The 15,047-nt window shown below is 38.5% G+C and overlaps 2 protein-coding genes across 2 annotated transcripts in view; one reads left to right on the forward strand and one right to left on the reverse strand.

Moving 5' to 3' along the window:
* The window catches only part of LOC110407005 (pinopsin-like), a 76,095-nt gene extending 66,425 nt beyond the window's left edge, over positions 1 to 9,670 (forward strand). The window contains exon 4 of the mRNA XM_021414172.1: positions 8,453 to 9,670. Within this exon, the coding sequence (XP_021269847.1) occupies positions 8,453 to 8,677 (225 nt within the window). The 3' untranslated portion in view covers positions 8,678 to 9,670. The remainder of the gene's footprint in view (positions 1 to 8,452) is intronic.
* The window catches only part of ST6GAL2 (ST6 beta-galactoside alpha-2,6-sialyltransferase 2), a 51,512-nt gene continuing 37,601 nt past the window's right edge, over positions 1,137 to 15,047 (reverse strand). Inside the window, exon 6 of the mRNA XM_021414160.1 lies at positions 1,137 to 6,208. Coding sequence (XP_021269835.1) covers positions 5,940 to 6,208 — 269 coding nt within the window. The 3' untranslated portion in view covers positions 1,137 to 5,939. The remainder of the gene's footprint in view (positions 6,209 to 15,047) is intronic.

Here is a 15,047-nt window from a genome sequence, read left to right on the forward strand (position 1 = left end):
CGACACTCAAGGTCTGTACATGAGGGAAAAAAGATCAATGGTTATCATATGTGTGCTGGCTCTCCCACAGTTATATCTACCTAAACTGTGTGGTTTTACAGGAAATTCAAGTAAGCCTTGCATTACTTTACAACTTTAAGAAAGAGAGAAAAAGAGAAGAACAAATAAAAAAAGGGAGGGAGATCACCAGTCCTGGATCCAGACCTGCTGACAGGAGTGTTCCATGTGGTGTAGAACCAAGAGGGAAAGCAGCAGCAGTGAGAAGTAGGGGCAGCAGCAGTGGAGAAAAAGGACTGGGCTGGCCCTCCCCTAGCCCCTATTTATATTATCAAAGCAAAAAGGGATGGGACAGTCTCCCATAGCCCTTATTTGTAATTGTTGGCTCCAGTTCCAGGCTTGGTTCAGACATCAGACACCAGTCAAACCAACAAAGGTGGCACCAGACCACCTCCCGTGGTTGTCCACTTCCTGGGCATTGTTCTGGACTCTTGCAGGAGTGGTTGGGACATCAGTCCAAGGGACACCTAGCCCTCCCTTGGCTTAACTGTCTCTTGGGCCTGTTGTCCGGGCTTGTTCTTACACGTAGTTCAAAGACTACCAAAGCAGTGGAATGCCACATGCTTAATGGAAGGAAGCAGACTTGTAGCGGCCATGTTACATGGCATTTCATCACAAATTAAATGACAGTGCTTTCCTTATGCTTTCCTTTGGTAAGCTGTTTTTCATTTAATTAACTGTTAAAAAAAAGCCTATTTTTACTGAGACATTATGGATTCCAGGAATGGATGGCACAGCTGCTTACTTAGTTTATTAGCATTTCAAGTACGGCATCAAATCACCAGAGCACAACATGCTGAGAGTGCTCAAATATCCCAAGAAATGAACTGCCATAGCAATAGCAGCGTAGTGTGTCCTGCTGGGGGAATCCTAGAGCACCTGCCTGCGTAGACACGTTCATTTAAGAATAAAACTGCCTTTGCAATGTTTTCTTGTTTTCTGTAGTTTACTGAAAGCTAATTTTCAGTCTATCAGTCCGTTTCAAATTGAGATCAGTGACAGTTACATTCCCTGTTTAGTGCTGTCTGCATTTAAGTGTCATTCACTTAAGCCAATATGAAAAGACAAGCAGTCCTAAACAAATGAAAACCAATGTTTTATTTACAGGAAAAAATCTGTACACTGTGCATACATAAAAATATACAAAATCATAATAGAAAATATAAAAAGTGTTAAAATGTATACAAACACTGCTTAAAAATGTGACTCCTGTAAAATCTTAAGCTTTGTTATTAGAGTACACATTCATTTAAAAAAATCATCATACAAAATAATTCTCAAAGCTATTAAAAAAGTACACAGTCTATATTTGAATAGTTCAATGACTACATAGTGTAAGAGTGATGCAATGATATGGGTAAATGTAAGGCTTTTACACACAACTCTTACTTCAAGAACAAAACTCTGAATCTGATCACTATGCCAGAGAGAAGAAATTTGCAGTGTCAAAATTCATTTAATGATGCAGGCATGCCCAGACATGGGCTACTTAAAATTTCAAACAGTTAAATCAGGTATCCTCCTTCTGTGTGAGAGAGAGGATAGCTCCCAGAAAAGAGCTGGGTGCTCTAACTACAGGTTTCTGAATCGTCTACTTCAAAAAGCAGTTTCATTTATTTAATATGCCTCGACTTTAAAAAGCATGACAGGAAAGAGAGGACCCATTTATTTTTGCAGTCTATGCATTTGATATTCCTTTCATGGTACATCTGTGTCACTGTTCAAGTGGCATTCTCCATCCTTAAGAACTGCTGAGGAGGAAGGTAATGAAAAAAACCACTATGAATTGGACTGGTCTACCTGTGTTTGGAACTATTTAGTTCAATCCCTCTCTAAAATGAGTATGCTCAGTCTGTGAAACCATTTAGTGTAGATACTACTCTTCATTTTAGTAAAATGCTCTCTTGGTTTTGTTGACTTTGCCAAGGGGTCGATAGGAACAAGTTCAGAATTTGGATGTTTTCACCAAAGTGCCCTGACCAAAGATTTAGCTAAATCTGTACAGAGAGATTGCAGATCGCAGTGTGTAAACAATCTCTTTCTCTCTCAAGGTACAATTTATTTTATCATTGTAATTTCCCTAACTTAACCAGAGTTTCACTGGCATAAAACTGCACAGTGAGGTAAAAAAACAAACAAACAAAAAAAACCATTCAGTAGTTTAATTAAGAATTAAACTGAGCTGAACTGTGAGTTAATGCCCAGGTAAGCTTTAGAACTATAAAGGAATGGTACAATTCGTGATTTATTTATAGCAGAAAGATTTTGGCTCAAAATGAGGCAAAACCTGTCATAATTTTTCTTTAATAAATAGAAGAATACCTTGACTTAACCATTCAAAGGTTGAATGCATAAAATGATAGAGCACCACATGTCAGAAAGGCAACAGAATTCACAGTGGGAAGAGGAGCATAATGAAATTCAGCATAAACTCAGCACGTTTACTTAAGATGCTGCTGTTTCTACTTTGTTTCAACTCAGTGCAACTTTTGTCCACAGTAGCAGGGCACAGAAAAGGGGCTCTCTGGTTTTTGAAGGCAATTTATTCCTACTTGTCAGTAAAACTTCCTAAATTTGAAACCTGCATCATTGTACCAAGTGTGAAGGGAGCTCAGGCACCAACTAACAGAGGCATTTGCTTTGCTGATGGCACATGTCGAGAGCTGAGTCACTGCAGACCTCCCCTGTCTTGGTACCATTCCTCTCTTTTAGTGTGCAATAGCCACACGGGAGAGCTATGAAACCATGCTTATATCTACTTCCAAAAACCCTGTGATCTGGGTGGGAAAATGCATTTCCTTTCACACTGTCTACATTTAATAAGTATCTATAAACAGCACTCTCATGCATTACTGGTATTAAAAGACAGACGGATTCAGTGTTACTACACACTCATTGCTTCAAGTTGACCAGATCTTTCTAAAGATCTCTTTGCCCTCATGAGGGATGGTGAAATGCCCATAAATGCAAAAAGCACATGGTGAACTCCTATGAAAGCCACCAGTGCCAAAACCACAGAGAGTGAGCACTGGTGAGAGCAGCATCTCTGAAGGTCCTTCATGTTCCCTCTTCATTTCTGCCCTTTCCCCTTTTGCACAAACTGGAGGTGAGCCCTCTGTTAGCAAATCAAGTTTGTTTGCACTTGTGTCAAAAAACGAAGGACAAGAAAGACAGCAGGGGAATAAAATCTCTTTAAGCAGCCACCAGCTGTTTGAGCAGACAGACCAATGAAAAATCACAGTGGAAACCAGTGCTACAAAGCCACTGTAGGGATCCTTGAGTTTTCAAGAAGATGGGCATCACAAGTTGGTCTTCCAGCTTTGCAAGCAAGTTAGTGCCAGCAGCACAGCTCTGTGGCATCTTCTGAGGTGGTGGTGCCACATTGCACTTATGGAGGAGCACTGACTGCTGTATAATTAGAATACACCAAATTCTCCTGGAAACAGTTGCAGAAATATCTCCAAACGTTAAAGAATGTCAGCATACCAGCACAGAAGAAAAATCTGCTGAAAGGCCTTAAATGTGCGCAGTCCAGTAAACTGAAAGTATACAGCTTATTTTCTGATGTCTCAGACCTGGTTCTACATCATTATTTAAACAATGCATTAAGTAGGTATGCTAGCACTTGTTGCATGGAGCTCTGCCAAAATCACACTGCTCTGTACGACAGCTCTGTGGACAAATTACTGAGAAAGTAATACAACATAATCCTGCTGCGGGTAGTTGAGTAATGCAGTTAATATTTTTCTTTATGGAAATCAAAGTTTGAAGTTAGTGGTTGCAGACCAAAGTGTATGCTTTTTTCAGAACTTGAGAATTTCCTGCTTATGGAAAGTAGCATAGTTGCTAGTTCTAGAAACGTAATCATCTCCCTTCTCTTACACACATGTGGCAGCTGATCCAGCATGCTGGAAAAGCAGATATATTCAGTAGTACTTGCTCAGACTTCAAACATTTTGCAAGCACCTTCCCAAACATATGGAAAAATAGAACAGTAGGCTATCTATACTCCACAAGCTCGAATAACAATGTTAATAAGAATAGAAGTTGCTGACATACATCGGTAGCTAATATGTCCAGAGTCTAAGGCTAATATAAATAAAATCTGTTCCTTTTGATATGTACGAAAATGATTTATGGACATAGTTACACACACAACATAGAAGTACAGTTTTTAGACCATCTGGACATATTTCCTGTCAGCGAGAGGAATCTTAGGGGACCATAAGGCCCAAATTAAGAAGCTACATGGGAAAAAAAACTAGGCCCTACGTAAGACATATTCTTCCCTTTTGAGGAAGGAAAATCATCAGACCCTAAGAGCAGAGTGAAAGAAAAAAGACTGTGATGACACTTACGCTGCTATTGAAATAGTCATTAATACCATTTGCACACTTTAACTGTCTTACTGTTGCCCAAGACAAAACACAAAAGATACTTTCCACCTCCACCTCTCAGCTGCTCTTTTCAGTGCCTCTTTGAACTGTCTGCCTTTTCACTGAATGGACATGAAGAAGATAAAGCTGTGTTTTTCTGTACTTTTCTACTAAACTCGCCCTATGGGAAAGGGTACAGTCATGTGAAAAAAAAAAAACCCACCACCACCAATGAAAAAAAAAACACTCGCAAAAATCCTCCTGCCACTCAGGAGGCAATCTGAAACTGAAGTCTTTATGTTTTGGATGTCTTAGCGTTCAGGTCGATTTTCAGAATTGCCTTAGAGAATACTCTCATTGTGTGTTATGAAAGAAAATATTAAGTTATCTCCATATGCTATCCACAGTCAGGTTTTCTGCAAGCATTACAGCTTCTCTGGGGTACAGCTTTTCAAATATTCAATAAAAAAATGCTGATATCTTCCTCTTGTGTCAGAGAGCTCCCATACTTTCTTAAAAGCAGTAACTTGTGAGGAAGTGAATTTGATTTTGATCACAGTGAAATACCTAACAAATGATGTCTGTAATCCTCAGTGCTATCTTTGCTGCAGAAAGGTAAGCTCCCTCTACATTTGCTTCCAGTGCAACTTGTGTTTGCTACACAGTCTCCCTTGGCTTTCTCTGGATAGTTTTTATCTGCGCATAGTGGGGGAAGGCATCATTTCTCTCTCACTTACACCCTCTTTGTAGGCCTCTCAGGGAGAATCTTTTTCCAAATGGATTATCAATATGTTTGCTGCTTTCTATAGATATGCAGTATTTCTCTTTTCCCTCTGCCCCACTCAGTGTGAGCAATGGGATGTGACACCAGTGGTACATCCAGTAGTTTAACTGGTTTAGCTGCGTGTTCAGCTACCTCCATCTGCATTGACTTCATAGCCACCGTAAGGCTTCCTGTACAGTTGGAAGCCTGCAAGTGAACCAGTGTATGAATAGGAATTAAAAGACTCCTCTAATCAATGAATATTCAGCTCAGAGTAGCAATTACTTCATTCTTGAAGAGTGTGAAAATCCCATGAAGCCATGAGAAATGCCGCACTGTTCAACTGGCAGCTCTGTACATGAGCGATACAGGCTGCTTCACAATGCCAGATTTAAAAGTTAAATAAGTTCATTAAAAAAAAAAGTTACAATCTAGCATATGTGGCATAAGAGACCACTGACAAATTCTGACAGTCACACCCACAACAATACATTATATTTCGGCCTAAGTAGGTCCTCTGCACCTTTTGTAAGCTAAGCTTTTTGTTTTCTTTTTCTTTAACTATTTGCAAAGCAGTAATAAATACCCAGGCTCAGAAAAGAAGTATTTCTCATGCCTGCTACTTAATTACAATTTATAGACTCAAGACTGGATCGGTCTAAGATACATTTTTCAAGTATTTTCTCCTTGTTTATAGTACGACAGTAGTACCTTATTGCACATTGTTTGTGAAGGACTCTCTTCTACAAGGGTGGGAAATGATTTCGTTCTGGGCATTTGACAGACTTGAACCCTGGCAAAATGACCTTCCCCTTCCGATACAGATCATCCTGCAAACCTTTGTTCATCCTTTGCACCAACAGCTTCTCATAGAGCAGCGGGTGATAAGCCCCTAAGGTACAAGCCGCATCGTAGTAGAGTTCATGGTAATGACATAGGTCGGTCTGTCGGACTGAAGGGATGTATTCGTACACGTGCACTTCGTTACACATGGACATCATGATGAGTATACCTGTGCAAAAAGCAAAAATGAGAGTGAACCTCCAGTTTCAGCTCTTTCCCAGAAATTGCCCTTCAGTCAGCCAGTCTGCTTTTCTTCCTTGCTTTCATTCAGTGTTGTACATATTAAGTATTATTTCTTTTAATGATTTTACAGAAATAATAGTTCCTTTTATTAGGGCAGCTTTCACTTGTAACTGATACATAAAGACTGGGATCCCTATTGAGTTGACAAGGCAGTGCATGAAGCATAAGGAGAGAGTAAAAGGCCTGTAATTGCTTGCATAGCATCAGCCTCCTTGAGGGGGGAGAATGCACTCTCCCACCTCCCCATTTACCCTATCTTGTCCACAAAATATCCCACACAAGAATCAAGGACCTGAAGCAGCTGCGCACTAAGATTTTGAGCCAACTGTTAACTTCCATGGTTTTACTGTGAATCATGAATTTTTGGAATCGTTTACCAAGACAGACTAGGTATCTGTATTCACCCGGACAATACAGATTACACATACACGCAGAGCAGTTGTCTGATGTTTTTAAGGAGCTCTTCTTTATATTCCTACCAAATGCACAGCTAAATTCTAGCTTGCCATGCACAAGAGATCTAAGAAATTTCTTGTATGTAATGGCAAGGAGAAACAAAAATTGAAAAATGGTCCAGTATCACCCACGTTTCTTCACTTGACAAGTTCTGAAAGGTTGATTCAAATCATTGGCAATATTGAGGTACCAGTGTAATCACTGAAACATCTACACCTATAATGCTGGTCCTTCTTGGCCTGGAATTGAAGCAATCCCTCTTTTTCCATTCACCTGATTCTCTATAGACAGGAAGACGTTGCCGGGAAAGCAGCCTACATACATGCAGAAGAAGCACCAACCAATATTGGTGGATGAAAGCCCACAGCTTCTGAGAAATTTCTGGTGGGTTTCATGGAGAAAGACTCAGAAAGGTGAACTCCCTTTTAGAGCAGTGCCTTCAAGAGGAAAAATGCCATTCCACCTCCTGTTCAGCAAGGAGGAACCTAGAAAATGCTAACTCAGTCCTTCTTGGCATGTGTCAATAGCAGATAATCACCTGCATTGTCAACAGCTGCATAGAAAGACCATAAGGAAATGTTTAAAGTCTCCTGTTTAAAGCCAGCCAAAGGTTAGCTTTAATCTTATGTGCACTCCTAAAATGCTGTTACTCTCCTTAATCCCATCCTTGGGATGAAAAATAAGACCAGTAGAGGTTCTGGAGGAAAACACGTGCTTAGGCAGACTTCACTTCCCTATGGCACAACTGTAAACCTGTACTAACAGAGAGAAACTTATAAGTTGCATTTGCACATTTTTAAAGGGATTAATATGATATATTGATCAATAGCACTGTCTAAACTGCAATACTTTCACATCAACAGTTTCTGAGAACTTGTTCTGTTTTATACAGCACATGAAAGGAAAATGACTGATTAAGCCTTGGACACCAGTTTGTTGATTCTTTTTTTTTTTTTTTAAAAAAGATGTAATTTAAAAATCAAAATATTTAGAAAATATATTGAAACACTTGTTGCACTGCTGGTATCCCGATCTGTTGAACATGACCATCAGCTCTCAGAGGAGACAGCTGAACTAATTCTGCTCATTTTGCAAATACAAATGAGAACTGAAGACACTGTTTTTTTTTTTTCATTACAACAGTTCCGGCATCAAAGCATCAAAGGTGTTTTGGGTAATTGTCAGAAATGAAATGAATTAACATAAAAAATTATTTTGCTTCTTTAATTAAGTAAAGCCATTTTCTGAAGCTCAGTTTGCAATTTGGGAACACCGAGATTTCAATGGCTTGTTAATGAAAAGAACCTTATGTTCTTCCTGCTGTGTATCGTTAGATTATCAAAATGATACTTTTCCCTGCCTGATGTGTGAACTAACTGAAAACCAATTACTTCTGTGATTAAATCTTCTTTGATCACAAATAAAAGGTTCCGAAAACATTTCAGATTCTTCTACAGCTTTACAATCTACAAAGCCTATGGCCTTAGAAAAGCAAAGCATATCAATTTCAAAGGAAATGTCCACAAATTTAAGAGAACTTTAATCTTAAACAGCAAGATACACAGATTCAAGGTGAAAAAACATCTACTTTCAATATGGACAAAAAGCACGAGCTTAATAAGCCACACTGCCTTGCCTCCAAACTCTTACAGAGATGCTCTATATTTTAGCCTGTCTAGCAACTATATCTAGAATTATTTGTTTGTTGTTTCAGTTTTACAAATGCTTTCGTCAGCTTTTCCACTGTCAACCTCCTTCCTCAACTGATGGAGAGCCCACCTGCCACTCCAAGGTAACCGTTATCCGGTTGAATCAGAGAACAGATGGTGGAAAGTTGTGCAATAATGAACTACATCCAGAAACAGACAATAAAGTAACTTCTCTCCTGCACCCAGAGCCAGGTCTGGAGCCAGCTGCAAAAGCTGTACCACCAGTGTAAGAGGAAAACTGACTCTGATGGAAAGTACAAGCCTTAAACAGAATATGTTTGACTTCACTGTCACATTACCCAGCTAACCTTAAAATTACTAGAGGAAATTGCCATTTGTGGGATGAGAAAGCTGTCAAGAACAAAAACTGGGACTCTGTTATCATTTCCGTAGTAACAGAAAGGATGAGCACATCACTGCAGGTATGGTTCAATAATGACAAAATTTCAAGCAATATCATTCACTTTCCTGTAAATTAGTTAATGGAGCACTCATAAGTGGTAAAGTTTTAGTTCTCGGTGACCTCTGGATCCATGTCCTCCAGAATCAATCTAAAAGATATGGGCTATCTAATTTATCTCCTTGCTTTTCCTGTGTCATTCTATGCAGTCCACTCTTTGTGGTTTCAGACTAGGTAAATCAGATAACTTTAATTTCTGGCAATCCATTCAAATTTTTTGCTCACATTGGATAATGTTTTTAGGGAGGAAACAGTGACTCAGAGGGCTAGTTTCTGAGTCGTTAACAGCTAATTTACAGCACATCTTTGCGTTTAAGTCTAAGGTAAACAAACTGGAAGATGAATTAAGACAATGCCCCATCCCTGGAGGCGCTAAAGGCCAGGTTGGATGGGGCCCTGGGCAGCCTGAGCTGGTGGGGAGCAGCACTGCCCATGGCAGGGGTTGGGGCTGGGTGGGCTTAAGGTCCCTTCCAACCCAAACCATTGAGTGATTCTATGACTCTGAATGACTAGAAACTACCATATACAGAGGTTTATCTGTCCTGGTGGAAATGTGAGCAGTTCTGAGACTTCCAGACCTGATGCACCTGTCAAACGCACAAATCCTACTCAAAAAAAATAATGGTCACTGCCAGACTTTTTTTTCTTTAGCATCACCAACACCACATTCAAAGAGATCAACAGTGTGGTACAACCAGCACTCCCATCCCAACTGATGAGTGAGAACCCAAGACACTCAGGATAACACACTTGATTTACATGAATCCAAGGACACACAACTCCCCCCCCCCCCCCAAAAAAAAAAAAAAAAACTTTTTTTTTTGGGGGAAAAATAAGCATTTTTTGACTTTTTTTTTTTTTTTTTTGGTATGAATTGAGTCCCAATTAAAATAGAGAACAAATGGGTTCAGTACTGTCCCATACTTTCTAAGATGCAACCTTCCTCGACAAGGGGACAACTCTGGATCTTACTGCCATCTAAGTTTACAAAAAAAACATCTCTAATATAATAGCAGCGATTTAAACCATGAGGCCATTTGCACTAGTACTAGGATGTATTCAGTTTTTCTCTACTCTCTAAAATTGCTTATGTTATCCTGCTTTCCTTGCCAGTCTGCTCTGCAAGTCTTATCTCACCTCCATTTGTAATCCCAGTTATTATCTTTACACATCTCTTTTTGTGTTATTGCTTCCTCGGTTTCTCCTCTGCAGCTGAAATTCCCTCCCACACACACTGACCTTAGTTTCCAGGTTTCCCTTGTTTAATTCCTTTCCCTGTGCTGTTCAGAGTATATCTATCTGTTTCTTTCATCTACGTACTTTTCACATCACTGCCCAATGCAATATCATGTACAAGTTTGTTTCATATCTCATCACTCTTCCCTGATCAGGAAAAAAGGAAAAAGAAATTTTCTGATAGCCTGTAAAGTGAAGAATTTCCATATGATACACCTCAATATTGGTCTCTGTTCACAGTCCTTAAATTAGCTTTCAGACAATGAACAATTACCACATATAAAACAGTACCGACTGGCTTACTCAGGACCTAAGCAGACATTAATGAACACAGAAGAAGAGTTGCTATCCCAACGCCTTGTAGTCTGGGCAGAATTAATCCCACAGAGATGTACATTCCCATTTCTGAGCAAGCTGGTCTAAAGCTCTCTTTAAAGACAATGACAAGAGGCAGGTATTTCTGTGGCAAAATTCATCAGACTTATTTTAGATGTCTGTTTTATGATGGGACGAATTAATCCTTATAAATGTTGTTTCTCTTCAGTGACTAGGCAGAAACTGAAAAGACAGTCTGGTTCTTGATATCTGTACCTTCTCCTCCCTTCTTCTAGATCAGAAGCTCCTGTAGCTTTGAGAAAAATCATGTAATTGCTTTTCTTGGGAAAACTGCATGAAGAAGTGTGTGATTCATCTGACCAAGGTGTGATTCATCTGACCAAATTTGCCCATTGGTGCAGACACCCACGCCTCAAATAGCTATCACAAGTTCCTTTGCTGTCAGTGGAAGAAAATAGGTAATCTGAGGATGCAGTTCCTGTTGACTAATCCTACAGTAAGCACTTAAACACAGATCATATGAAGAAGTTCCTGTTTTCTTCTGTTGACAATGGGAAAAATTGAATGGTAGCACAGATAACTTGCATTTCATCAGCTATACCTCTCAGTACAGGCTGGAAGTTTTACATGTAGATAAGAACACAAGTCTAGCAGCCCTATTTACCTTTTGCTCTGCTATGTCTGAGGCTGACAATCACACTATCACAATCACAGTGTGGAGGCATCTAAAGGTAGGTGGTATGAATCCTACACTCTGACTGACCTGGCTATGGACAGAAATCAGTTTTACACTCATGGATGAAGCTGATGGGAGACGGCCTTTTTCCACTCATAAGGATGTATGGGAATCAGAGTGGAAGTGGTGAATTACAAAGCATTTAGGAAAGACCAGAGGACATGCATGACTTAGGAAAAAGTAAAACCTGAATGAGCTATCAAACATCAAAATGGAGAAGTACTCCTAGAAAGGTGAATGCCAAGTAAAGTTTGTGGGACACAATGAAAGATTTGCTTTTATCATTGGCCGTAAGTAATCTCAGTAAAATCTAGATTAACTAGATTAATCTAATTAATCTACTAGTAGCAGTATTACTACTGTGCCTACCTAACTTGGTAAAGAACCCACTGTTGTACAAAGAGTACAAAGAGTAGAGATAGTGTCAATTTCATAGAATCATAGAATGGCTTGGGTTGAAAAGGACCTCAAAGATCATCGAGTCTCAACCCCCCTGCCAAGTGCAGGGTCGCCAACCACTAGACCAGGCTGCCCAGAGCCATGTCCAGTCTGGTGAGTGATGAAATCACAGTGGAGTCTGGAGGGACCTGTGAAGTACTTCAGAGAGGAAGGGATCTCTCAAGCTTGTTGAGTCCAATCTTGCCTGTCAGATCAAGAACAACACTGAAGTTTGTTTGCTTGCAGCCTTGCCCAATTCATCACCAAGTATCTTTAAGTATGGAAACGAAACTCAAATATTTTCAAAAGTTTACTGAAGCATTCAAAAATAATATGATAGACATGACCGTGGAATCAGCAAGCAGGCTGGAAAATGACTTCTAGGTCTATTCCAAGTCTGATGATTATGCTTTAATATTTCTTGATCGTAATTATCCAATCAAAAATTCATAGAAAGGAAAAGGTCAAGCTATCTGGCACAATTTTAGCTTTGGCAAACATGACTGGTAAACCATACATTCAAAACTGCAGCTGAAGATACTTCTTTATTGAATAGAATATTCTCTTTTCTAATCTATGGTAATACCCTTGTGGGATTTTCCATCTTTCAGAAATCCTATTAGGATTACAACTGCAAGATGGAAAAATGCAAAATAATTCTGCCTGTGTAGAGAAAAGTTGTTTTATAGTAATCACTCAAAGGTGTGCTTTATTCATGTTTTATAGGTGAATGACAATGCTCCTAACTACTGTGTTGAAAAAAAATATAGGACTGTGAGCAGAGAATATCCTTCATAAAGTATTTTAAAATATATTACTCCCAAGAAATGATGTTAGAGATGGTTTTTTTTTTTTTTTCTATTCGGCAGACATTCACTATGTTAGGATGCTTGGGGTATGGTTTAAACTCAGTCTGACTGGCATAAATAAATTCTTGGAATGTTACAATCTGTGCTGAGAACATTTAAACCAGAATTAAATTATTTGCATGGATAGTTTACAGAAATGAATACATATTATGGATTCTAATCAAAAGGGGAAAATGTTTCTTAAATTGTTCTTGGCGATTTTAATGACCCAACAGTTCTCCAATTTCCAACATGGATCTTTTGTACAGTACAATTAAGCTTTGTGGGTAGCACACTAATTTAAAAATAATGTTCTCTAGATTATAAGAAAATAAAATATAGTTTAATATATCTGAATACAATGGATGCTGTACAAAAGCTTTGAACTTTTAAAACTACTCTGTTTCTTAAAATTGATTATTTTACATCTGTTTAGTTGATGTATTATGACAAAACTAACTGAAATAGAACATTATATAAATTTGCAGAAAAACAAATATTTATTAAGGAATTTAATTGTCACCTGTGTCTAACCCTAACAAATTGCATAATACTTGTCATCTTAGATGTATGGATACTCACATTATGTACTAGAGCTAGAAAATGACAGATCTGTCACAACGTGGAATGCAAAATTCTATACATTAATCACAATAATATACTCTGTAATATGAGCATAGAATGGAAAATACTGACCAGTAGCATCACATATCTTTAAATATATTATCCAAATTCAGGTGATGTGCCAGAATATTGACGATTTTTAATGTGATTTGGGGTGCTTTAAGAGAGAAGTTTGCTCTTTTATGTCTGTAATTTAAGGAAGTAGGAGACGCTCAAACTCCAGAATGTTTTTAATTTAAATGAAAAGAATTTAAAGATTATGTATTGGAAATATTATTTTTTTGCATAACAATACTTAAGCAATACGGAGCTGAAAAGCACCATTCTGTTCCTTAACCAACCACTGACAAACAGCTGATTAAGTAACAGTAATAAAGGCAACTCTTACTAAGTTGAATTGTTTCCTTCAGTTCATGGAAGTGCGTTTTTCAAAGCAGAGCTGGAAATGAGCTGTACTCTTCTATTCCAAAACTCTCTGAAGCTATTTTAAATTTAAGCTCTTAGTCATATAGTGAACTGCTACTGTTGCAGTGTAATGGTAGTCTTGCTTGTACAACTGTCTCAATGCATGCACATAAAGATTAAAATAATGTTATCAACTATTAATGATGCAGAACTGTTTTGAATCTGTAATGTGAACTGTAAAGCCTCAAATAAGCCTCTTCCTTTGCCTAGCAATAAATTAACCTGGGCTTAGGAATCATTTTGTGTTCAGTGGTTCATTATTTAAGCTACAAGTTATATCACATAGAAAGAGTAGCACTTACGCAGACAACATAAAATGTAGAAACCTACACAGACCATGTTCTGATTTGGAAGTTAAAAAAACAATAGAATAACACAGTCAAAAAGACATAAGCTGCTGCAAAAAAAGTGACAGGTGTATAAATGTGAATTTCAGGTAAAATCACCTTTGAAGAGGTGGGTTAGCAAAGTGTACCATTGGGCTACAGAAAGCAGGAATTCATGCAAAATTCAGCTAATAAACAAAGGTCTTCATTACAAAAACTGTATATAAGCTAGACATTATTAAAAAAAAAAAAAAGCCCACAACACCATAGCTTTCAGAATGCTAATGTACAAACCCACGCAGTGGGCACAGAACACTGGTCCTGAGAAAGTTGAGGAAGCAGTTTTATTTAGTCTTGGGCTTCAGGTGATAAGAATAGCAGGTCAAATTTAGGTTGTTTATAATAGGCTACCAGGGAAGGTATAGGAATGAATAGCTCACATACAGCAGAATGGTAAACATGAAGACTGATGGTTTACACACCATCAGGCTCAATTTGACCGTGATGAATGTTGTGCCTTTGCAGGATATCCATATTAATAGTGAACAGATATCATGTACTCCAGTTGCCAAAAGGTAGGGCAAAATCTTTCCCTAATAACAGTGATGTTTTTCCAACTACCAGTTTAGGATTTTCCAGTGGAATCCAAATCTGAGGTTTGGTGGCTGGACTCCTACACTTCATCATGTCTGAAAAAAAAGGCAGCAGTTCACAGTCCAGAATTGGATGTAAACATATCAATATTAGTTTAACAAACCCAATTTTCAACCAAGTGTGAACCAGTGTTGCTAACTGCAAAAAGTCACCAAGGCAACTTGTTGCCTAGGGCTAACGCAAGATGATGAGAACACTAGGCAGCATTTTGTTTACGAGCATGAAGGTGGCAGCTGCAAAAACAATGCAAAAATATTCAGGGAAGGATTTTCAAAGCTAATCTAGGATTAGATTAGGGACACAAAGAGCAAATAATTTATAACGAGGAATGACGCTAGCTAAGATATGACAAGCCACATAAGACAAAGTAACAAGCTAGGGAAAGTCTTCATCAGTGTCTCAGAAAACAAGCCAGAAAAGACTCCCAGATCAAAATATAAGATTTCTTTTCCCTTGGAGAACTCTCTCCAGAAAAAC

The sequence above is a fragment of the Numida meleagris genome, chromosome 1 (genome assembly GCF_002078875.1).
Source record: "Numida meleagris isolate 19003 breed g44 Domestic line chromosome 1, NumMel1.0, whole genome shotgun sequence".
Taxonomy (NCBI): domain Eukaryota; kingdom Metazoa; phylum Chordata; class Aves; order Galliformes; family Numididae; genus Numida; species Numida meleagris.